This window comes from Solenopsis invicta, chromosome 3 (genome assembly GCF_016802725.1).
Source record: "Solenopsis invicta isolate M01_SB chromosome 3, UNIL_Sinv_3.0, whole genome shotgun sequence".
NCBI classification, from domain to species: Eukaryota; Metazoa; Arthropoda; class Insecta; order Hymenoptera; family Formicidae; genus Solenopsis; species Solenopsis invicta.
In genome coordinates this window covers 29,106,878-29,130,025 of record NC_052666.1, presented here as the reverse complement: position 1 = coordinate 29,130,025, position 23,148 = coordinate 29,106,878, and the positions used below count along the sequence as shown (strand labels likewise).

Below are 23,148 nucleotides of genomic sequence, written 5' to 3'. Positions count from 1 at the left end.
GTCAAAACTTTCTAACGCATTACTCATCACGTTTTAATGTCCTTCATAATTATTTTGATAAGGCAATAAAATTATTTACAGATCTATATCTTGTTCAATTTGATCAAAATCGTTCTTTTGAAGTTTCAACAACGGCACGAGGCCAACGTTCTCGTTCGTTCTTTCGTTAATCGAGCAAATCTGAATCGCGGTTAGCGCATTGCATAACAATTTCCGAAAATTTCTCAAGCCGAGCTGAGCGACAGTCGCGAGTCGCGCGCAGAAACTGTATGCAGAGAAGAGAGACGGTGCAACCGGTAGCGGAGGTGGTGGCGATGATGGTGGCGGTTGTAGAGGTACCAGGAGACTCCGCGCTCTCGATCGTGACCTAAGAGCGAGCGAGCAGATATAGCGAACAAACGTAAAAGCGAGACCGAAAGATTAACCGGCGTGGAGGAGGTGGAGGCGGAGGAAGAGGAAAGACCTCGGTATCGCGGGCGAAAGCGAGAGGAGGACGGAGAAGCGGCGAAGACGAAGTAGTAGGTGGCTGAAGAGGAGGTGATGGCGGTGAAGGAGGAGATGTGGAGGAGGAGGAGGAGGAGGAGGAAGAGGAGGAGGTGAAAAAGGAGAAGGAGGAGGAGGTGGCGGCGGCGACGTTGGTGGTGGTAGGAGAACCAGCCTCCGCCAGTCCATCCACGTGTTCAGTGTAGTTGCGCGTTATGACCCGGATGTTAGATCGTAGCCGCAGTTTCGCGAGAACCTGTCGACCCGGATGTCCCCCCGCTCGTTGTCCACCAATGATCGACTGATGTCTTCCTGGCCACCGAAATATGTTCAATCGGTAAGTTACGTCCGTGGTCCAGCACCCTCCCTCCCTCCCCCCCGGTCCCTCGTCGTCACCGCTGGAGTTGTCGCTCTGTACTTCGGCGAGGATCAAGGATTCCTTTGAATGCGCGATATGATGCATTAAGGATCACTCCAAAGTCCTCTGCGTTACTTTTGCGACTGGATGAGATCAGGTAAAAATGACGTTAATCGCAAGAGATCGAGCGGAGAAGCCGTCGATTGACCCTCCTCGAGCCGATCGGGGATGAGTTCATGATTCACCCCCTCGTGATTGCCCCAGAGGACTCGGGGGGGGCCTTCCTCGCCGAAGTACGAGATGTCACGGTTCCCGGGATGTTCAAGTGGACAGTGGGTAGCGACCAGCGGTTTCGCGAAACGATACCGGGGAGACAAATGCGCGACGCGTTCGTATGTATGGCGCGATACGCACGTGCGTGTCGCACGCGCGTGCCGCGGCAAATGACGGTAACGTCAGCGTGTGCTTGAAGGATAGATGCGAGCAAGTCTACGAAAGGCGCCAGCAAACTTCGAAGGGACCTGATAAACGCCGAAATCGCGAATCTACGTGACTTACTGCCGTTACCGCCCTCGACACGCCAGAGGCTTTCCCAGCTGCAGCTTATGGCCTTGGTCTGCGTGTTCCTGCGAAAAGCCAACTACTTTCAGCAAGGTACGGCGAACGGCGAGCCTGCCCACGTCTTTAAATCTTAAAGCTCTCTCCCTTCTCTGTGTACAATAAGTTTTTATATAAAAAGAAATACTTGTTAAGATATTCAGTTCGTAATGTCGAAAGCGCGACGCGCGGTATTTACTACCAAAGGATTCTCAAGCTCTGAGATGCGTTGGAAAAATATTGAGATACTTACTAACAGCCAACTGTTGAATATGATTTTTGGTTTTTTCTTCTTTCTTATTTTTTAATACGCGTTGTGTAGACGAAATTAATTCTGAATGTTGAACATTCACTGTTGATGATAATCAACAAGAGTGCCCGATTAAATATCAGCGTTGGATGTAAATATTTCAGGATAACTATTATTATCGAGAACTTGAGTTATTCAAAAGGTTTAGCTACGTTCAATATCGGGAAAATTACGGTACGATACGCGCGTCGCGTCACACCGAGTTACAACTTGTTACTCCATAAAATAAAGAACGGCGATAAAGCGCGTCCATCGGCGTATCGCGATTACTATATCTTTACAGTAATTCGCATCCATCGGCCGAGACTTCAATGCCGGCAAGCGCTCGTGCCATGCAATTCCCCGCGTTTGTACTCTGATATTTCAGCGAGCGCATTGATACTCAGCGTACTGCGTTGCCCGTACGTAATGATCGGGATACATTGTGCGCGGATTATCAAACACGTCAAGTTAATATTATTGTTGTCGAAGAATTATTAATAAGTTTCCTTTGTAAAAATGCCTTCAAATTTGACAAGCAATTTTCAATTAGATATAACCGTGTGTAACGAATATAATAAATCTTGAGATCATTTCTGATAGCAACATCTGTTTCTTTTGTTACTTGAACGAATATGCGCGAGAGATTAAAATCGTCAAAGTTAAACTTTAAATAAAGGCTCTTTGATAGTTGTCTCAATAACACGTGAGAAAATTTACTAATTCTGATAAGGATAATTTGATGAAAAACTGTCAATAATAAAAATATTGATTAAAAAATGGGAATGACCGAAACTTTGTTAATGCGCTATTGATGTTTTATAATTTTGATATTGGTCTATCTCGATGAAAAAAGGAACGTATCGCTTTATGGCAAGTAATAAGAAAACATGTAAAAGCGGAGGTCGCAAAATGTCGCGCGGCGTTTCATCTTTTTGATACGAAAAACGTTCGTTATTAACGTTAATCGAGGATGCCTCGGTCATCCTTGTGTTATCGATTAAACGTTTCAATTTGAGATTGTTTGCCGAATTTGGAGAATCCGCTTTCGATCCTCGATCTCTCCTCGCCTCGTCGGCCGTAATCGGCTGGTGACCCGCGCAAACGACCCGCGCAAAGGAGAATTTCTATTCGGTTGCGGGAGTCGGCCGGGTAACCCGGCTGTAAGCTTCTCGTAGACACAGGGAGAAACGGTGGAGAACGCGGTATCCCGGTGGGTATCAACAACGAGAGAGAGAGAGAGAGAGAGATTTGCAAGAGAGAGAGAGGAGGAGGAGAGGAGAGGAGAGGAGAGGAGAGGAGAGGAGAGGAGAGGAGACGAGAGAAGAGACGAGGCAAGGCGAGCGCAAAGCAAAGCGAAGCGAAACGATGCAAGAAGGCAAGATCGGCCGGCGCGCGTTCAAACTCAGCGGAGTCTAAGCGCGAGTTCCGGGTGATCCGCTGACCTGTCGGCCTTTGCAACAACACTCTCACGCTCCTGTAACCCACACTCCTCCTCCCCGCATTGCGTCCCCCTCTCACTCTGTCTCTCTCTCTCTCTTTCTCTTTCTCTCTCTCCCTCTTTCTCCCTATCGTTCCTCTGCCGCCCGCCGCAGCTTCCCTTCCTCTCTCGCGTTCTTCTCTTCTCTTCTCCTCTCTGCTCCCTTTGGCCCCTATCCTCCCCCTTTCTAACCGTCTCTCTCTCTCTTTCTCTTTCTCTCCCCCCCCTCTCTCTCTCTCTCTCTCTCTCTCGCGCTCATTGTCTCGCGGTATCGGGTACTATAGTCCCATGTAGCGCCGTTAGTAAACGCTGCCGTGCTGCATTAGCATACGCATTTTTCCTCACCCTTCTCTTTCTCTCCTTCGTCTCACCTCTCTCGCGGTGCATACCTTTTTCCCCTTTTACTTTTTCGGGGAAGCCCCGTGCGAGGAGGGTGGCGAGCGCGCGGGCAATCGCGTGAAAAAGTACAAGATTGAAATGGATCTCTCTCTCCTTCTCTCCCCTCCTTTTCCTCTCCCCCCTCCTCCTCTCTCTCTTTCTTTCTTTCTCTCTTGGTCCGTTGGAAGACCGTGCGCGTGCCCCGAGACTATCGCATGTGATTAAGACTCGAGACACAATAAGACGTAAGAACATAGTAAGAGCATGCGCGAAGAATCGATATGCGGTCTAAGAAAATCTAAGATAAGAGGGACTAAGAAAACAATTGGAAAACTGTACGTTTGAAAAATATCGAATTTAATTAGCATTCTGACGGAAGGCGGTATTCTGATGACCTCGGATCGATGATACTTTCCAACCGATTGTTCCGCTATTCTTCTACGTAGCCTTCCAGCTGTTTTCTTCGCGTTTTCTTAGATTCGCGTTTACATTTCTGCGACACTGATCAAGAAGGTGGCCAAAAGAACAATTTTTTTTTTATAGTTTGCGATAGACGGGCGAGCTTATCAAGTTTCACACATTTCCACGTAGCAGAAAATAAAAATGAAAATAAAGATTCTCGCATATCGCGCTTTTGTCGACAGTAAACCCACATACGTACATATTGATAGCGATTTCTTTTGCTTGACGCAATGTGTGTCTCATTTTGTTTCTTCAATAAATATTATAGTAAAAGATATGTATACTAATATATACCTATAACATTAATTTATTTGTTCTTTTAAACATTTGTTCATATTTTATCTCGACAACCTTGATTCATTTATTTATTTTTTTATTTCAGCATTGAAAAACTGCCCGTCCGAGTCCTCGAATGTTCCAACACCTAATATAGGATTTTCAAAAGTAATTTATTTTAAATTCGATTTCTATTAAAATTACTTATCATTACTTTTGTTTTGGGCATTTGATTATTTGTCGCATTCATTCGTTGTATAGTACAAATCTTCGAGACACAATCTATGCATCTTTTCCAGGCGATGTCCGGCTTCATTATGATGATGACGCAGCAAGGAAAATTGTTATATATATCGGAAAATGCGGCAGATTATCTCGGGCATTCTATGGTACAGTAATCTCATAAAATCTTATAAAATGTGATACATAATCAGTAGTCTTTGTAAATGTTTCGCGGTAACAGCGAGACGAATCGTGATAAGACGAAAGATTTTCAGGAGGATTTACTCATTCACGGGGACAGCGTGTACGATGTGATCGACAAGCAGGATCATATGGTCGTGCAAAATCAATTATCCCGAAACAGTCCCATTCCCAGCGACAGGAGACTGTTTCTTTGTCGAATCAACGTGTCAAGAAATTCTCGGAGGCAGCTGCGGTTCGGCGATCAAAAGGTGATTAAAAACTGTCGATTAACTTCAAGACATCACCCACTTTTCGCGCATCATTCGCTTTTAATTACCGCAGGTAATTCTCGTGGAGGGTCACTTTTTGCCGTTCGTTCCCGTATGCAATCGCAACGAGTTTGTTTTCCTGGCATCGTGCACCCCGGTGGTTCTGCCGGAGACGCGAGAGAGCATCGTCCAGGGCGCGACGAATATCTTCACCACGATTCACTCGATGGACATGAAGTACCTGCACATCGATAAAACGTAACGTATAATTCACCGATGAAGAAAAAATTATCCTCAAAGTTCCGTCTTCCTGAAGGTTTCTTCTTTCGCAGCGCGGAAAGTCATCTGGAGTACACGCGCGCCGAGCTGATCAATGTGTCGTGGTACAATCTACTTCACTGGGACTCTATAAGGACCGCCTATTGCAAGCATCAAACTGGTAATTGTGAAGAATCCTCTCTATAATGAAGAAAATAAAAATCCTTCAATAGACTTTTACAGCAATAATGCTTTAAAAAAGTTTCTCGCGATCTTTTTTTGTATTCTAAATTATTCTCTCTTAATATGGTTTTAGTCATCCAGTCAGATCAGGAGCGATCCACGACCGCTCTACTAAAGCTACAATGCCGCTCCGGGAGGTGGTTCTGGGTCCATTGCGTGCTGCAGGTCAAGGACACTTCCGACGAGTGTCAGCACCCTATAATCGTTTGCACAAATCAAGTACTCAGGTACTATAATTGTTTTATCATTCATTTTAGTTATTTAACTAAATTATGAGATTTTATATTTACCTAATTAATCGATAATGCAATTCATTCAAAATAGTTTTGATGAAACAGCGCGATATACAATAAATTACAGTGATAAAGAGGCAGAGGTAATGCGCTCCAGTTCATGGTTGTATCAGTATTCGTCTCAAACAAAGTTCACGTACGGGCTCTGCGCCAGCGGTCAAGGTCGCGGCACCGTTTATCCCTCCACAGGATCCGCTACCAACCAAGCCCAGGAATACGTTCGGACGTATTCCAACGACACTGATGCTCAGCTTTCGCCGTCGCTTCATTCGGACCGGTCCGAGACGGAGTCGCATGGTGCCTCGAAGATCGCGCAGTCGACGGACTACCCCAACAGGCGTCTTCTGCGGGATGACGCGGAACCAGTGGACATGTCGATAAGCGGTGCGGAGCAACACGAGGGCAGGGGCGTCCAGGGTACGGTTTCTGGTCATCAGCAGCATGCCCTGGACGACGCAGTCAGGTACCACCACAAGCAGTACCACAAGAGCTCGTTGCATCTGGCCGGTTATCGGGCCAAATTCGTGCAGTGTCATGGCACGCAATACGCCAGTGGCTGCGCGGACGTGCTGTCGGTACCGGGTACCAAGTATTACCTTACCGACCTCGACCGGGACTACTGCTGCGGTGCGGAACGAAGCGGTCTGTTGCTGCACAAGCGGCTACCGACGAAGGCGTTGCTCGCACCGCCACCGCCGCCGCCGCCGCCGCCGTCCTCGATTACCACCGCGGCGACCGAACAGCCGCCGCCCGACACCACCCCCCTGGAGAATTGGGGCACCAGCCCGGCGTGGTCGGACGCGCTGCAGAGGGTGCCAGATGTGGTACACCAGGAACTGAGCCCGTATATCACCACACCGACCACGCCGGTCAACACGCCCGATTCGGACACGCTCGGACACCCGGAGGCACCCATCTTCAACTTCGATTGGGCCGGCACCGAGCAACACGTGCCAAATCTGAAGATCACCTTTCACCGCAGCAGCACCGCGGCTACCACCGCCGGCCACTCCGCTACTCAGCCTAGGAAGCAACATCAGGACGCGGTGCAGCCTATCACGCTACAGTTACCACGTAGGAAAGGACAGTCCGCTGAAAATGACAGCAAGGATTTCCCGAAATGAACTAGAAAATACGAGTCCGAAGGAGATCAGTAAGAGTTTAGGGGGACAGACTAAAAAAGAGTACAAGAGTAGGGAAAAAACCTATAGTTTTCCACCTACAGCTTTCTTTTTATAGTAAAAGCGTATAGGAAATGTTGTTGGACAGTTAGTTCAAAAGTAAAATTCATGTAAGATTTTAGAGAAGAAATTAGAGACGAAAAAAGATAGGGTCTAGTATGTATGTATGCACGTATGTATGTAAGGAACGAGCGGAAATGTGTGCGAAGGTGTGCGACTGAAAAGGAGGCGTCGAGAAAATCGAATGCGAACACAAAGGAATATTCGGACTGTGTCGTACTTACTTACATCTCTTTGTCACAGACAACGGAGTATATTCTTCCAAATTCTATCGGTATCGCATTACACAATTTTCTACACGCTCGTTCGTCTTTTCTTTTTCTCTCGTTCTCTCCCTTTCTTTTTTTTTCATTTTTTTTTTTCTTTTTATCTTCACGTATCTGTCTCTTTGGCATCTTATAAGTTACTCTCGAATCGTAAATTCTTCATTAATATAAAACACGTATATAAACATAGACTGATTACATCGGTGTTTACAATAATCTACGATTAAAAAAAGTCGTACATCATTTCGTTTATCTCCAGTATACGCTTTTATGCGAGAACATTCGTTTTGAGATAAATAGCACGCATCGTACGCGTATATTCCAAGTGTATATATATTTATATTATATATATTACATATATAATATTATGTATATTACATATATAATATATATATTACATATATTATATATATATATATATATATATATATATATATATATATATATATGTGTATATATATATAACTATGTATGAATGTGCAGTGTCGTAAGAGGGTACCCAGGTACATGCGCTATATATGTTTGAGATTTCCTTTGAAAATACCTAAATCTTACGTTTAACACACGATCGTGAAATATATTCGCTTTGTACATTTCAACGCATTCGACGAAGGAAAGTTTCTCTTTTTTTTTCTTTTTCTTTGGCGCTACGTGCGCATTACATTACGTCTCGACGTGATGTACTACAAAGAAAAACAGGTAAATAAAGAGAGGCAGTTAATCGTTTATAGCATTAGCAGCTTCAATCAGTTTTTCGTTCAGTCGTGCTTTAGCGTTATTATCTCACGTTATCGACATCTCGATCGGAGGTCTCCACACTGGCCAGAAGTCGACCGTGCGTAAGCCCACGTTGCAATTCAGTCGCGACTCTAACACGCTCTTTGTCTTACGTTTACGGAGCTTTTGTAATAAATATCGAAATAAAATATCCCGCAGAGTGTAGCTCTGAAGCGAAACCGAACTTTGAAAGTATGTTCCGGTGCTGGAATAAATAAATAAAATGTTTGCGTAAGAACATATAAGGTGAATGTCCCAATTAATAACCAAGTAAAATCTGTGAAAGTAATGGATGAGATTTGAATAAATAAAACTTGGCTTTCAAGTGAAACTCTTATTATTGTAGGAAAGCTAGAGCATTTGATTGACAGAAAATGATCGCTAATAATTTTGTGATGCTATACATATTCATTAAATAACAGATATATCGCTATGTATAAATGTACATGTTAGTGACCGTTCAAGTTTGCCTTGTCTCAATTAATGACCTATGTTTGGCCCGATTAATAATTGGTGTCTAGTTTAGCATGTGTTAATAGTGTCTGATTATTGACCGGGATTGCAATATGTCTACTTCAAGCAAAGTGCCAAGTATTTAAGGGTTAAAATGAATAAATTTGCAACTTTCATGAGAAAATTTATTTGGACAAGGAAAAAATTCAATTTTCGATTAAAAAAAAATAATTTTGTAAAAGTAACGTAACAAAAATATTCACTTTTTTAATGTGACAATTTTCTTTTTTAAATTAGTAATGAACTTTAGTAATGAAATTTATCATTCCGTCAAGCGGTAGCTACACCCGGTAAAAAATGTTTTCTATACAATTAAATATAAAATATGTATAATTATATATATATATATATATATATAGACATATTTTATACAAAATCATATACAATTACATATATAAATCATGCATAATTATATATATTTTAATATATATAAATATTTGATATATAATTGATATAAAAAATTTTTTCCCGAGAAAATATTCACTCATCAATGATATTTAGTCAATTTTTATGATGAAATGCGTTAACGAAATAATACAGTCAGTAATTGGTATCAAAATCATGTCTCAAATAATAATTTTTTTTTAATGAAGACTATGAAATCATTTACATTACTTTAAGTTACTGTGTGGACTTTTTTAACGTTAAAAATCCGCAAAACAAGGTAATATAAAATAAACTAAAATTTGACAATAACACAAGACTATTTCCTGACGCAAATGAAAAAAAAAACCACATTATTTCGAGCTATTTTATCTAATCGGTCATTATTTTGACACATGCGTTTTTCGGTACATATTAGTGACCACCACAATTGTATTTGATTTTCATCTAGCCATGTAGTACATATGCATTTACTGTTAACTTTTTCTACATCCAAATAATATTAAGTGATCACTTTTATTACTATTTCTGATAAAACGTGTAATTAAACATATATTAAAGGCCACTTGCACCAACGCCGATTAACTTAATCAGCTGATTATTCTATCGGAATTAATCAATCGCATTTGTCGTAGAATTGATCTAAAATAATCAATCACATTTGACACTTAATCGGCAGTTAAGTTAATCGGCGTTGGTGCAAGTGGCCCTAACTGATGCAAGTGCGTTATGAATCTAGCGTGTCATATAAGCCAACGATCGTTACACACGCCACACGCTTTGAATGATAACGCTCTCACATTTAATATGCTTAAACTAGTCAATTAAGATAGAAAATTGATAAAAACGCTACTACCTTGAAATTAGAACGTTAAAAAATTAATATTGCCGTTATGCATTGCAGAATTTCCTTGCAATTCCAATAAATATGTGCCTGGTCACTAACTAGGACATGGTCACTAATTGAAACATTCACCTTAGATGGGTAAATACTTTGTCATGAATTTCTGAGTAATGTTTCTTACTGCTGAACTGGAGCCTCAACGTGACGACGGATTCTATAATGTATTCCCAAAGTTACGATGCATTTCTGACACTCCTTAAAAAAAAACACAAGTTTTCATACAAAAGGACTCATACATTTACGCCTGTGTTTAAAATACGGCGAGTATTCTTGCCATACTAATTGCCACATTAATAGCCACATTAATATCCTTATACTTAAACGTTTACTTTCCGAGAAATATAATATATAATTTTTCTTTATCTCTCTGGATCGAGAAAGTAAAAATGAATTTGTAGACACTCTATCAATGCCTCTCCGTCTTTTAAATAAATTTTCATCATTTTGTTCTTCTTTTTCTTAAAAAATCCACACGCAGTCTCCGCAGATACATTTCAGATCTATAAATTCCAATTTTATTCTGTGTGCATCAAAATATCAAAGTATGAAGTTTCGAAGTCTTTGAAACGTCGTCTTTCGAGCCTTTCGCAAATTATCACGATAATCTTTCTCCAAAAACGCGAAAAAAGTTTTTGCCCGGGGTTTCCGAAAGCCTGGAACTCTCGCCTGTTTCAGTCCTCGCGCTCGTAGAATTGCGAATTTGACAAAAAGCTATAAGCGCTATAAGCCTAAAATTCTCGTTTCGAAATGTCCCCGTATTTCATTGTTTTCTCGACATTTCTTGCGTTACGAAGAAAAGTGCAAGCGCAACGATAACGTCGAACGTCATTGTATCACCCGTCCCATTCGCGTTTTACCGCCGCACTTTAGTATCGACGCGCTTCGTTAAGGTTCGCGTCATGCAGGATCAAATCTCGCGCGAGATCGACTATAAAGGTAAAAAAATATCACGAGTCTTACGTTATTTCCTTCCCCCGTATGTTTAAAAATGCCAGAAAACGCGAGAGATTATACGGATATACGTCTTCCTTATTTTTATTTCTTTTTTCTTTTTTCTTTTTTGAGATTTTCTTAGTCTTTTTGTCGCGACATTCCGTATTGCCCCCTTCGTTAAAGATTTACGGCTAACAAACGATAATTATATACGCTTACAATACCTTAATTGTTATCGGGAGATCTTTCTCGAAACTCTTTGACACATCTATGGGAGGAGGAATGCTTTTAAATTCGTTAAAAAACAGCTCGATGCTTTAGCCTCATCGCACCTCGGGGAAACAGAAATCACGTATCAGTTTATCAGTATAATCGCTCGTGTAACGGTTCTCCAAATCGATCAGCGCGAATCCTCGTATCAAAAAGTACCCGAATAATAGATCGAAAATCATTGGTTAATTATTATACTCGTACTTAATTACGCTGCCGATACGTAACTACCGTCGCGGTCTCCACCTGATGTACCTAGGTTCGTTCCGTGATCAACGTTTCTGTCGTCGAGACTTTTTTTTTCCTCGCCGATCCACAACGTACGGGATCTCCCCGGCCGAGAATCTCGCGAGAACGTCTCCTCTCGCTCGCGGGAGGATAGTGGGGGAAGGGGAGGGTGGGAAAGAACCGAGAAGAGGCTCTCGCGTGATTCTCACTCGACCGGGAACGGCCTCTTCTCATCCCCGTAAAATACATCCCCGCGTGTATGTACGTACTATCCGCGACACTGCACCGTGTATATATGTATATGCTGATCGCGCGAGAGTGCGTGTTTAGTGTGCGTGGGTATTTTGTACAAGGTACAAACGCACGCGTGCCGACGCGTACATAGGAACGTCGCTGTCGCACTTCTTCGAGCAGCGATTATGTTTCTTGCTTCGAATGGCGAGGGTGAATACGATACGCGAGGGATGAGAGAACATCCTCAAACTCCACTCCTGGGATTATCCCGGGAGAGCACTCGCGCCAAGTGGAAATTAACCGAGAGAATCAGTTTTAGTTTTCGACTTTGACATTCACGTGAGCACGTATGACACCGTGGGGAAAAAAAAAAAAACGAAAAAGAAAGCTGCCCAAAGTACACTTATGTAAAAGATCGCGTCCTCTTGCTACATTGTAAAATTACGCGAGGTATTTAATTATAAATGTACAGTCGCCAGGATGAAAATGGAGAGCTCGCAGTCTTGAGGTCACTATAGGCATGTCGGCGCGCGTACGGTTGACTTTGATTTACGAGCCTTCGATCGCTAAAGTCGTGTATCGCTCGACACAGTGCTCTTATTTTATTTGTTAGTTTATTTAATCTTTTTTTTTTTATTAACTATATATTTCGGTATCTCGTTTCTCAATAGCATCGAGAGTGCGCTACGTTCCTCCCTTTCGCTCCGCCTCGTCTCACCCTATCTCTCTTTCTTTCACGTCGTATAATCTTGGTATAATCTTTTAAAGCTTCGTTTGGCACGTATAATTAGAATGTTATTTTAGTTTTACGGAAGAATTCGATTTAACGTTAAATCTCCCGCTCTTCTTCCTCCCTCTCTCTCGTTTTTCCTAATCGCTAAGTATCCTCCCGTACTCCGCTGGCTGTCCCAGCCCCTATCATCGAATCCCCTCTTCCCCACCTCCTTCCCCTCTCTCCCTCTCAGCATTATTACATTTAAACACATTCATTTACAGTTTTACACTTCGCTACGTCGTAGAATTTACATCGAATGTTTTGCGTCGCCCGCCGCGACTCTACGCGGCGCACAGAAGATTATCGTTATCCTTTTGGTATTTTTTATTTTTTATTTTTTTACTTAAATAGGTTTTCTTGTGCGATTTAGCTTCTTCTTCCTCGTCTACTCTCCCCGTTGCTACTCGCCACCGTCGCCGCACCCTTTCTTCTCTCCACCTCCGGAAGAGAAGCTCCCGGGAGCAGCGCGACTCGCCTCCTCCGCGGCGACGACGATGACGATCGCATCGGGGGAGGAAAAGGTACTGGTGCACCTCGGTCCCCCCCCGAGGGCACCAAACACGCAATATGATTCCGAACTCGCGCGACTCGCGCGGGTGCGCGCGACATCCGGAGAGATATTTATGAACATTATATTTTCATGGCAGTATCCACGTGTCACGATTACTTCTCTGCGAAACTCGGAGACCGGTGCTGCGCGCGTTTTGACTAGTAGTGCGTTGCAGTGCGTTGTCGACGGCCGAACGAGACCACGTCCTACTCTTCTCTCCTGACGATTTTCCGATTCCCCGTAATGACATAATTGCACGGCGTCGTCCACGTCAGTTTTCGAGAGAATGAAAAAAAATTCCGTGGGACGACTGTCGAGGTTCCCCCGGTAACAACCGAACTGAGAACCCTCGGCCTCCCCGAGAGTCGAGCCACTGAAAAAAGCTTAAGAACCACTGCCTCATTAAATATTCACGCGTCTCGATATAGACGATCGATATCAGTGCCGTCGAAATTCGAGATATTATCCGAGAATATTATGAACAAACAAATCCCTACGTTCGTACGGAGAGGAGGGGGACTCGTTCACGTCGCCCGGTGTCACGTCGTTAATTCCCCGATAAGGGTGTATTGGATCGCGATTAATTCTTTTTTTTTCTGCGTTAATAAACCAATGTAATTACGAAGTGATACAATTATGTTCGAGAGAGCGTTAAACTCCAACGTTACGTCGGGGGATAACCGAATTAGCCAGGTAATTACAGACGATTAATAAAATTTCCCCTGAAAAATCTGATCGGTCGTTGGCGCGCGGAAACGCGACGCGGTCGTCGAGGAGTCGATCTCTCGTTTCGTGACGATTCGGCACAGAATCCGTCGGAAGGAAACAGTCTTACTTCTTCTACGTGACGACAGCGCGAGCAGCCGATCGGACGTGAGACGTCGCGCGCGATCCTGTAGGCCTATTCTCTAACTTCATAACGACAATTCGGTATCGTTACAGCGTCGTTGCGCAGATATTATACATGGTAGAAAAGCTGCGTAACGACACGTAACGATATCCCTAGCTGTCGTTAAGAGTTACAGAATACGACCCCAGCGGCGGTCCGACGAGATGCGCGATTCAAACGACCGGTAACGGACGTATACCGGTAACGTCGAGCGATGTCGTTAGGAACAGGATGGTTTGGCAGTCGCGGGTGCCAAACTCATTCGCGGCAGTCGCCGGTCTCCTCGCTTCCGCTTCTTCGTGCGCTCTGAGAAACGCGTAAAACGGAGAAAAAGTAAATGGCGATATAACAATAATAATAGTAATGATAATAATAGTAGTAGTAGTAATAATAATACAGCGTTGCTCCGGTATATGTGTGTGTGTGTGTGTGTGTGTGTGTGTGTGTATTCGTGTGATGAACACGCGCGCGCGCGCGTGGTCGTTGACTCCCAATTCTGTGGTGTGCTGATATCGGAAGAGAGCGTGAAGAGAGGGCTGCCCCCCTCTCCCCCCTCCCCGATGCAAAAAGGTCGAAGCGCGCGTCATCGTCGTCGAGTTACCGATATTATCCCCGGTCGGTGCCGCGGTTCCTGCTGCGCCACTTACATTTGAGAATCCTCACGTAGGTTCTGCGAAAAGTCGCATTGCCCAGCGCGTAGCACATCGGGTTCACGGTACTGTTGATGTAGCAAAGGTAATAAAAAAAGTCCCACAGTTCTTGGGGTATGTTCCACGAGCAGGCGGTGATGGACTTGAGGAGTACCAGAATGTTGTACGGGGTCCACGTGATGATGAACGCGAGCAGGATAGCCGACAGCGTTTTCGCGGCCTTCCGGTCGGCCTTCTTCTCCTGCAGCTTCTTCTTCTTTTTGTTCGGCGGCTTGTTCAGGATGCCCTTGCCCGTCGTCAGCGTCTTCGGTATGTTCTTCGCGTTCAGCGGTATCCTGATGTCCGGCATCTGCGACGGTCTCCTCGTCACCGTCGACGGACTCGAGATGCTCGAGATGGTCCCGCCGCCGAGACGGAACAGCTTGCTGGCATCGCCTCCAGCACTGCCGTCGTCCTCGCTGTCTTCCAACATACTGGGCAACTGAATCGACACGGTCTCGTCGTTGATCATCTTTATGCTCGGCCCCTCGCTGTATTTTCCGCCGTTGCTCGGCAATTTGATCAAAACCGTATAAATCTGAAAGTGTAAGAGATACGTGCATCGTATACATCAGGTTTGCAGCCGGTCTGCACTTTTCGACCGATTTTGCTTAGTTCCACAGCATCCATGGTGTGAAAAGGATATAGCATCTAGATTGTGCGCGAAAACAAAAAACGCTCGAGCTAATCCTCGTTAATGCGAGTAAATTCATCAGAAATTAATGTTAACATTTCTTCTCTTAAAGCGACAAAATTCAAATAAACTTTTGCAATTTTAATGGATAAGCCTACGGGGGAAACTACTAAAAAACAAAAACGCGTTGCCAATAGTAGAGTTTAAGAATGATATAAATCTATTGATGTTAAATTTTAAATACAGTAGAGCTCCTTGTAACGCGAGAGATACGTTCCGTGTTAAACGGAACCAAGAGCGCTAAAAGAAAACTAAATAAATATTTTTTTTTTTATAATATAATAGAAAATAATATGCAAATTATTCTATTTTAAACACTATGTTAGAACTGACTTCGATAGGCATCTTGTGCGAACATTCTACAATAATAGCATTGTAAATTAACAAGATTTTAAATAATTGCGCTAAGATGATACGTTAAATCACAGCAATTTAGTCGAAATAAAATCTCTAAATAACATTTGTCAAATATTAGAAAAATCTAAATTTCAGATATAAATATTTAACAATTATTCTAAAATCCGTTTGATTCCTTATTTAAAATGTTACCATGCTGAATGTGCAATATTTCATACTGTACAATCTTTCTACATTATAATTTAGAAATAATTGTGCATTTTTGTAAATATTTGGTTTAATTATATTTCTAGTTGTTTCATACATAATACAGCTAAAAATATTTTTCTTAATTATTAAATAATTTCTTTCAAAATTTAATTTTACAAATATATCACTAAGATAATTCGTCATATCGTCATTGTTTTACCGAAATACTATTCCGAAATTAATTGAACAAACAATTATCAGTATTTTATAAAAAGTCAATACTTTTACACCTACTTTTGTAAACAAACCTACATAATTGTTGATTCTAATTTTTATGCAAGATTTTGTTATATAATTTAATAAACGTCTTATCAGGGGAATAAATACTCTTTCTTCTAATTGCGTTATAGGCAGTAGCGCAATTTTTAATATTTAAAGCGTAATATTTAAAGCATAATTTTTAAAGCGCGTTATAAGAATGCCGCGTTATACGAAATCCTACTGTGTTTAAATATACACACACAATTAACATATGTATCTACGTTCTACTTTAAAGTGTTAGTTTTAAATGTATAAAGTAATAGTAATAATAATAAATAATATGACCTCTGTAAACAATAAATGCTCGGGACTATATGCTTCGAAGCGCTAGAGTCTTATAGTGTCGTATACGATTTACAGCTATTATCATCCCTGAGCTTGAGCGTTTTTTGTCTCCGCGCGCAGTCTAGATGACAGTAAGCAAAATCAGTCGAAAAGTGCAAACCGGCTGCGTGCCTGATTTAAAACATTAAAACCTAAACGTCTTTAATCGACACTTAATCGCTAAATAATATGTAACTTTAATGACTTGACCCTGTAACTCTAATGACCACGAATAATGTTGATTTCTCTCTTGCTAAAAATACGTTGAAAGAAATATTTTTTTCTCGACTCCGCTTCCAAATTGAAATAAACGAAAAAAGGAAAAGTGTCACATACGGAATCGCTGGAGACCGGAGTCTTGAGGCCGGCCGGCCGCGTCGGCCTTTTGTACTCGTGCTGCAACGCTGACTTGTCCAGGGCGATCCCTGCGGCCTGTATCGCGCTGATGGAGGGACACCGCGATGCCGTGCTGGGAAGCGGCGTCTCGGCAGACATCGGCGTGAGCGTGTCGACCTCGTAACCGATTCCGGTGCGACTGCTCTCCGGTCCGGCGATGTCCTCGTCGTCGTCCTCGTCGTCTCGACCGCTGTGCCACCATGCGATGCACCACATCTTCAGCCAGGTCCAAGAGAACGGCCTGTGCTGTATGTTCGAAAAAGTGGAAATGGATGAGATCGTAATCGCGACAGTAGTCGATCTGAGATTGCGTCTACAAACGTAACTTTTCATCGTAACGTTATGTCGAATTCTTGTCGATTTTTTTATTGACTTAACAGAGAAAATGAAAAGAGATACGGGGGGACATATGAGGCACTGTGAAATTTACACGATAATAACAATTATTAATCCGGAATTATGCATAGTTGTATAAGTAGTATAAATGCAAAGTTCCAATTGCCAATGGCATTTGAAGAAATGAATAAATGGGAGAGAAACATGTGCGCCAAGTTATTCGCGCTGATGTAACCGCGTATACGAGCTAATGCTTACGACTGTTACTTACGCTCTTGTATTGCGGGTAATGCTTATCAATGTAGGAAACGGCTACGTGCGTGGGGTGCGAGACATCATCGGCGGTGCTCGACTCGCTTCGCTGTCTTCTGCAATCCTCCATATTTAAAGCCTCGTCGCTACACGAAAAATTTGACAAATAAGCACATCGTTCCGTACCTGAATCTTTCGACCTCGCGATATTCGCAGAATTCGCACGATTGCTCGCGTTGTCGAAAGGAACATCTTGTTATGCGAACAAATATGCGAACAAATATTTTTATCGGATTAAGATTGGAAACAAATGGAAAAAAATTCAAACAACGAGATCCGTAGATCTCGAAAAATATTTCCATAAAGATTGTAAGCAAACATTAAAGAATAACAGGAAATATCGAAATAACTATTTCAGTTCGATTTAACATCCGAGAGGAAAACAAGTTTGCGACTAAAATAATATGTAAGGGAGAAAGCAATCAATTAATTAATCTAACACGTTTCAAACTAGTTTACTGGTGTATATCTGTGCCCTGAATTAAGGGAAGGGCTGATCTTCAAATGGAGCAATGTGTTACCATCTCTCTTGTGCAGGGGTTGCGATTGCGATTTTTTGGTGATGTGCTGACGACAAGTTCGGAGGGAGAAACAATTGAAAGTGTTAGTTACCACCTCGAGTTGCTGCGCTTGCTCGTGTCTTGCTTGCCGGCCTGCAAGTTCGGCAGGTCCTTCCGACGTTTCTTCGTCTCCTTCCAGATTCGCCAGTAGAGGATTATCATTATCATGACAGGAACGTAAAACGCGGCGATGGCCGTGCCGAAGGTGATGTAGTGGTTCGTCTCGATGAATTGGATGTAGCACGCGGTCTTCGGCACGGTCCTCGTACCCTCGATGTACGGCCACGCGTAGATCCAGGGTGGCCAAAGAAGCAGCGATATCCCCCAAGCGGATCCTGGAACGATCAGCGTCGTCTCGATTACTTTTCAACGAATGCATGGTGTTGGATTACAAAATGAATAATTCATAAAAATTACGTTAAGGTTTAATTTCGTTTATACGTGCCTTCAATTGAAACAAATTAATAATCTCTGTGAAACATTTGGCGAGTAAAGGATTCAAAGTTGAATATCACGAAGACCATTGTGAAATTCGTATCGGTGATGGAGCAGCCGACAAATTGCTGTCGATGACATCGAAGCAAATCTTTACAAAATGCGAATGGCAAACAAAGTCAATTATATGGCGAACAACCAGAAGCTTTGCCTTCATCAATGGCACCGTATCTTACGTCATCGCGATATAGAAGCCGTGACAAAAAAAAAATGTCAACGAATGATTTTAAAGAATCCTTCTCGGATTCTTTAGGAAACTGCATCTGTATCATTTCGGCCTTGATACACGCAGTCAGTTGCATATGTATTAGCAATTCGATCCGCAACTCGCGTGCTTCATTTCCTCGATGAGATCACTTGTTGACATTTTCTTTCCAGGACAACAGACGTATTAGATCTTATTCACAGCGACATTTGTGAGCCGATGCGTGAGCGTCTCGTTTGACCATGTTGCAATTGTTGACCACAGCCTTTCACAGCGGCCGGTGTCTAAAGTTTTTCCATTGTTCAAGCACTGTGATTGGTTGGTGATCAATCGCAACGTGATCAAAAGACTACCACCCGGCTGATGCATACAAAAACCTCTTCGAATAAACGATATCTTCTCACTTTTATCGATAATTTTTCTCGATATACAACAATTTACCTTCTAAAGGAAAAATCTGAAGCGTTTCAGAAGTTCAAAGAATTGAATGAGCTCGTTCAGTTTAGCAGAAAAATTAAATCAATACGCACCGATCAAGAAGGAAAATTCATGAGCACAGAGTTTCTTAATTATCTAAACACAAACGGTATTAAAATACAACGTACCGCTTTATACTCACTAGCACAAAACGGCGTGACCGAACAAAAAAAAACGAACATTAATAGAAATGGCACGGTGTACGCTCACGGATGCTAATTTGGAATTCAATTTTTGGGGTGAAGCTGTGACAACTGCAAACTTCATACAAAATCGTTTAACTTGGAAGAAGGTAACAGAAACACCGTATAAACATTGGTATAACAAAAAGCCTATCTGTTTCAACTTAAGAAGATTTGGAGCAAATTGTTTCGTTAAGATCCCCGATGAATATCGTAAAAAGCTCGAGTTAAAAGCATGGAGCGGAATTTTAATGAATTTCGACATGAAATCGAAAGCATGTAGAATCATACTTACCTGCATTCGAGAATGTTGTTATCTCTCGAGACGTAAAATTCATCGACGACACGTGTATGTAAACCAAAAGCAATCATCAATTAAATCTATTAAAAAGACTGCCATCCAAATTTGATGATATTGTAGAAAAAAAGTCTAATAATGAAACATTCATCGAGACTCATCTATTCAACGACGAATCGACAACAAAAGTGCTTTTCGCTAAATAACAATATGTAGAAAAATTTCAAACAGTGACGTCAAGGAATTCGACGGAGCGATGTGCGAAGCCTCAAGTAGTAATTCTTTAATGACAGATAATGTCGAACAATCTATAGTCCCAAATGAAACCACAGCGTTTTGATCGTTCAATGAAAGATATGCCTCCTAGGCGTTTAAGTGAGGAAATTAGCGTTGTTGTCAATGGTGAACCAGCCAATTACAACGAAACGCTCTCTTGTCAAAACAACGATAATTGGATTCTTGCCATGGAGGAGGAGATTAGGTCGCTAATTGATAACAATACATGGAAATTGGTGGATTTATCCGCGGACAAGAATTTAATTGGCTGTAAGTGAGTATACAAATTAAAGGGATTAATTAACTGTAAGTGAGTATACACAAATTAAAGCGATTAATTGGCTGTAAGTGGGTATAGAAACTGAAAACTGATGCCGATGGAAAGATCAAGAAATTCAAAGCTAGACTCGTTATTCAGGGCTTTAACCCAAAATTCAGAATCGATTACGATCAAGTGTTTGCGCCCGTTGCGGGACAACAAACGTTTCGCGTTTTACTGTTCATTGCTGCAAATCTAAAAATGGCGGTCTATCACTTTGACGCGAAGACAGCATTCTTAAATTAGGGGAGTTACAAAAAAAAATTTTTATGTATCAACCGCCTGGATATAAAGCTGAAGAAGCCGAAGAAAAAGTATGTCTCTTAAATAAAAGCATGTATGGCTTGAAGCAATCTACTCGAGTGTGGAATGAAACTCTACATAACGTTTTAGTTAAGGCTAAACTTATTCAAAGCAAAGCAGATAACTGTTTATACACGTACCACGGATCGCAAGAAAGTTTATACATTCTCATATACGTTGATGACATTCTTGTAGCAAGTACATCAGTAACAGCTATTCAGCGAATCGAGAAAATACTGAAGGGGGAATTTAACATCGAAAATCTTGGATTGGTGACGAACCACTTAGGCTTACTCAGAGTAATCAAATCTTGAGACTTCTTTTTGCTTGACCCAGAAATTACATTTGGAACATTGCAGCCAAGTTCGAATTGGATAAAGTCAAACATTGCGATATTCTATCGAGTCATATCGTAACGATCCAGACTAATGACGAGTATCGCGCAGCAATTGGATGTTTATTGTACATTTCAACAAACACCAGACCCAACATTGCTGCTGCATTTACAAAGGGCAGCTCTAACTATAACCAATTGGAATGTGAAGAAACTTATTAAATATTTCAAAGAAACATCACCTCTTCGCTTAAAACTGGGAGATGCTAAGAAAAACGAAAAATTGATTGGATATACAAACGCGGATTGAACGGAGGAACGTATAAGTCGGCAATAATATACTGGTTTCAGCATTTTCATACTTAGCGGAGCAATCAGCTGGTGCTGCAGATAAGCGCCAATCATGTGTCGCATTATCAATGGAAGCCAAGTTCATTGCCTTATCGGAAGCATGTAGAGAGTCAATATGGATTTAAAGAATTTTAAATGATCTCGATTTGAAAGTGAAAAGGAAAACGACTATCTACGAGAACAACCAAAGCATTCTAAAACTTATCGTCAAAGAAAAATTGAGTAATAGGACAAAACATTCAATTTAAGAATTACATCTCAAGACCGAAAATAACGGTAAAGTTTGAAGAATCAGAAAATGTACACAAAATGTAAATAAAATCAACAGAAATATTACCGATCACCAAGACTCCTGCTATGACTTCATGATGTTCACGATCTTGTAATAATTATTGTTAATTTAAATTTATATATTAACGCATATTGAAAAACCATAATTTATTACAATTTACTATTATAATGTATTCATTTTTATAAGCACGATATAAATAATTATATTTACTTAAATCTTAAAAAAAAAATTACCTAAAAATTTTCTAGCTGATTTTTCAAAATTGAGACAGTTTTTAAATCGCAAATTAAAAGCAAAATATTCGAAGAGAAAATTTCGACCAAAGTTTCTCGAGTCTCGATAAAGTTCCCTTCGAGAATTCCCCAATTTATTTAAGTAGAAAAGGATTTTCTGACAATTCTAGGCTTCCTAGATTTTAGAGATATTGGATACCTTATTCATTTACATTCGATTAAATGTCACAAATTTGATACATTTACCGATCATGAAGGCGGCTTTGACAGTGGTCCTCTTGGCTCGATAGGTGAGCGGGCGCGTGACGGAGAAGTACCTGTCGAAGCTGATGATGAGCAGATTGAGGACCGACGCGTTGCTCGCGAGATAGTCGAGGGCGAGCCACGTGTCGCACACGTGGGGCCCGAGCGGCCAGTAACCGAGCACCGTGTACACCGTAAAGAGGGGCATGGAGATGAGACCGATCGCAAAGTCGGCCACCGCCAGGCTGAAGAGGAAATAGTTGGAGATTGTCTGTAGCTGCTTGTCGATGTTGAACGATACCATGACCATAATGTTGCCGAGGACCGTAATGATACTGAGGAAGGCGGCGATCACTATTATAATCACACGCTCCCATGTCGAATATTGATGGGGCTCACCGCCGCAGTCGAGACCGTTGGTGCTGACGTTGTAGCTGTCATTGCCGAGTATCTCCACCATCGAAGTGTTCATGTCTGACGGACTATCTCTTTTATCCTCTCCCTGTCTCTGTCTCTCTCACACTTTTTCTCTCTCTCTCTCTCTCTCTCTTATTCTTTCTCCTTTTCTTCCTCTCTCTCTTTTTATTTCGTTATTAATTCGAAAAAAGTCATCTTGCTGCCTTATCTACCCTCGTTTCGCGTTCGGCGTTCCGCGTCCGATTCGCGCGTTACCGTTCGCGTGGGCGATCGCGCGTTCTCTGATTCGAACGGAGCTCTCGACTCGAATCCCGATCCTTGGGGCACCACCGCCGTAGCAGCCCGCCTCACCCTCGCCCGGCCTCTCGCGTACCCCTTTACCATGCGCGCGGCGGGTATGCTGCGGAGCGTGCGTTCGCCCACGCGACCGTGCGCGCACGCACGCCCGCCACGCACGCACGCACGCACGTACACACGCACGCACGTACGCGCGAACGCGCGAACGCCACGCTTCCCTACTCCTTGCCGCCGGACACCGGAATTCGGCGAACGGCACCACCTTCACGACCGATGCTACCGTCGCGATCTCTTCTTTTCTCTTCCTCCTCCTCCTCGTCCTCGTCGTTCTCGTCGTCGTCGTCGTTGTTGTCGTCGTCCTTCTCGTCTTCCTCCTCCTCCTCCTCCTCCTCCTCCCCCTCCTCCACCTTTACCTCCACCTCCTCCACCTCCTCCACCTCCTCCTCCTCCTCCTCCTCCTCCTCTTCCTCCTCCTCCTCCTCCTCCTCCTCCT

The 23,148-nt window shown here is 42.5% G+C and overlaps 2 protein-coding genes across 3 annotated transcripts; one reads left to right on the top strand and one right to left on the bottom strand.

Annotated features, from left to right (window-relative positions):
- The first annotated feature begins 1 nt into the window (after position 1).
- On the top strand, positions 2 to 8,303 carry LOC105199401 (neuronal PAS domain-containing protein 4). The gene is given in 9 exon segments (XM_039447228.1): positions 2 to 820; positions 1,314 to 1,495; positions 4,430 to 4,491; positions 4,623 to 4,712; positions 4,821 to 5,063; positions 5,065 to 5,255; positions 5,330 to 5,436; positions 5,572 to 5,725; positions 5,859 to 8,303. Coding segments are annotated over 9 exon segments (2,097 nt in total). The 5' UTR covers positions 2 to 809; the 3' UTR covers positions 6,916 to 8,303.
- Positions 8,304 to 8,394: 91 nt separating this feature from the next.
- On the bottom strand, positions 8,395 to 23,034 carry LOC105199400 (muscarinic acetylcholine receptor DM1). Of its 2 annotated transcripts, none has more exons than XM_011166500.3 (5): positions 21,945 to 23,034; positions 17,986 to 18,268; positions 17,333 to 17,459; positions 16,666 to 16,971; positions 8,395 to 14,982 (listed from the first exon to the last, which is right to left on the bottom strand). In XM_011166500.3, the coding sequence occupies exons 1-5, from the start codon at positions 22,411 to 22,413 to the stop codon at positions 14,362 to 14,364; spliced, it is 1,806 nt and encodes a 601-aa protein (XP_011164802.1). In that variant the 5' UTR covers positions 22,414 to 23,034; the 3' UTR covers positions 8,395 to 14,361. The 2 variants fall into 2 exon arrangements, with proteins under 2 accessions (XP_011164802.1, XP_011164803.1); XM_011166501.3 differs by having other exon boundaries at positions 17,989 to 18,268.
- Between the last annotated feature and the right edge of the window lie 114 nt (positions 23,035 to 23,148).

What these genes read in the sequence shown, in the direction of transcription:
- LOC105199400 (XM_011166500.3), bottom strand. Translation starts at nt 22,413, where the DNA reads ATGAACACTTCGATGGTGGAGATACTCGGCAATGACAGCTACAACGTC. An exon ending in CAAAGCCGCCTTCATGATCG is followed by an intron (nt 18,269 to 21,944) that starts GTAAATGTATCA and finishes TGATCGTTCCAG; the next exon opens with GATCCGCTTGGGGGATATCG. An exon ending in AAGCGCAGCAACTCGAGGTG is followed by an intron (nt 17,460 to 17,985) that starts GTAACTAACACT and finishes TTTTTCGTGTAG; the next exon opens with CGACGAGGCTTTAAATATGG.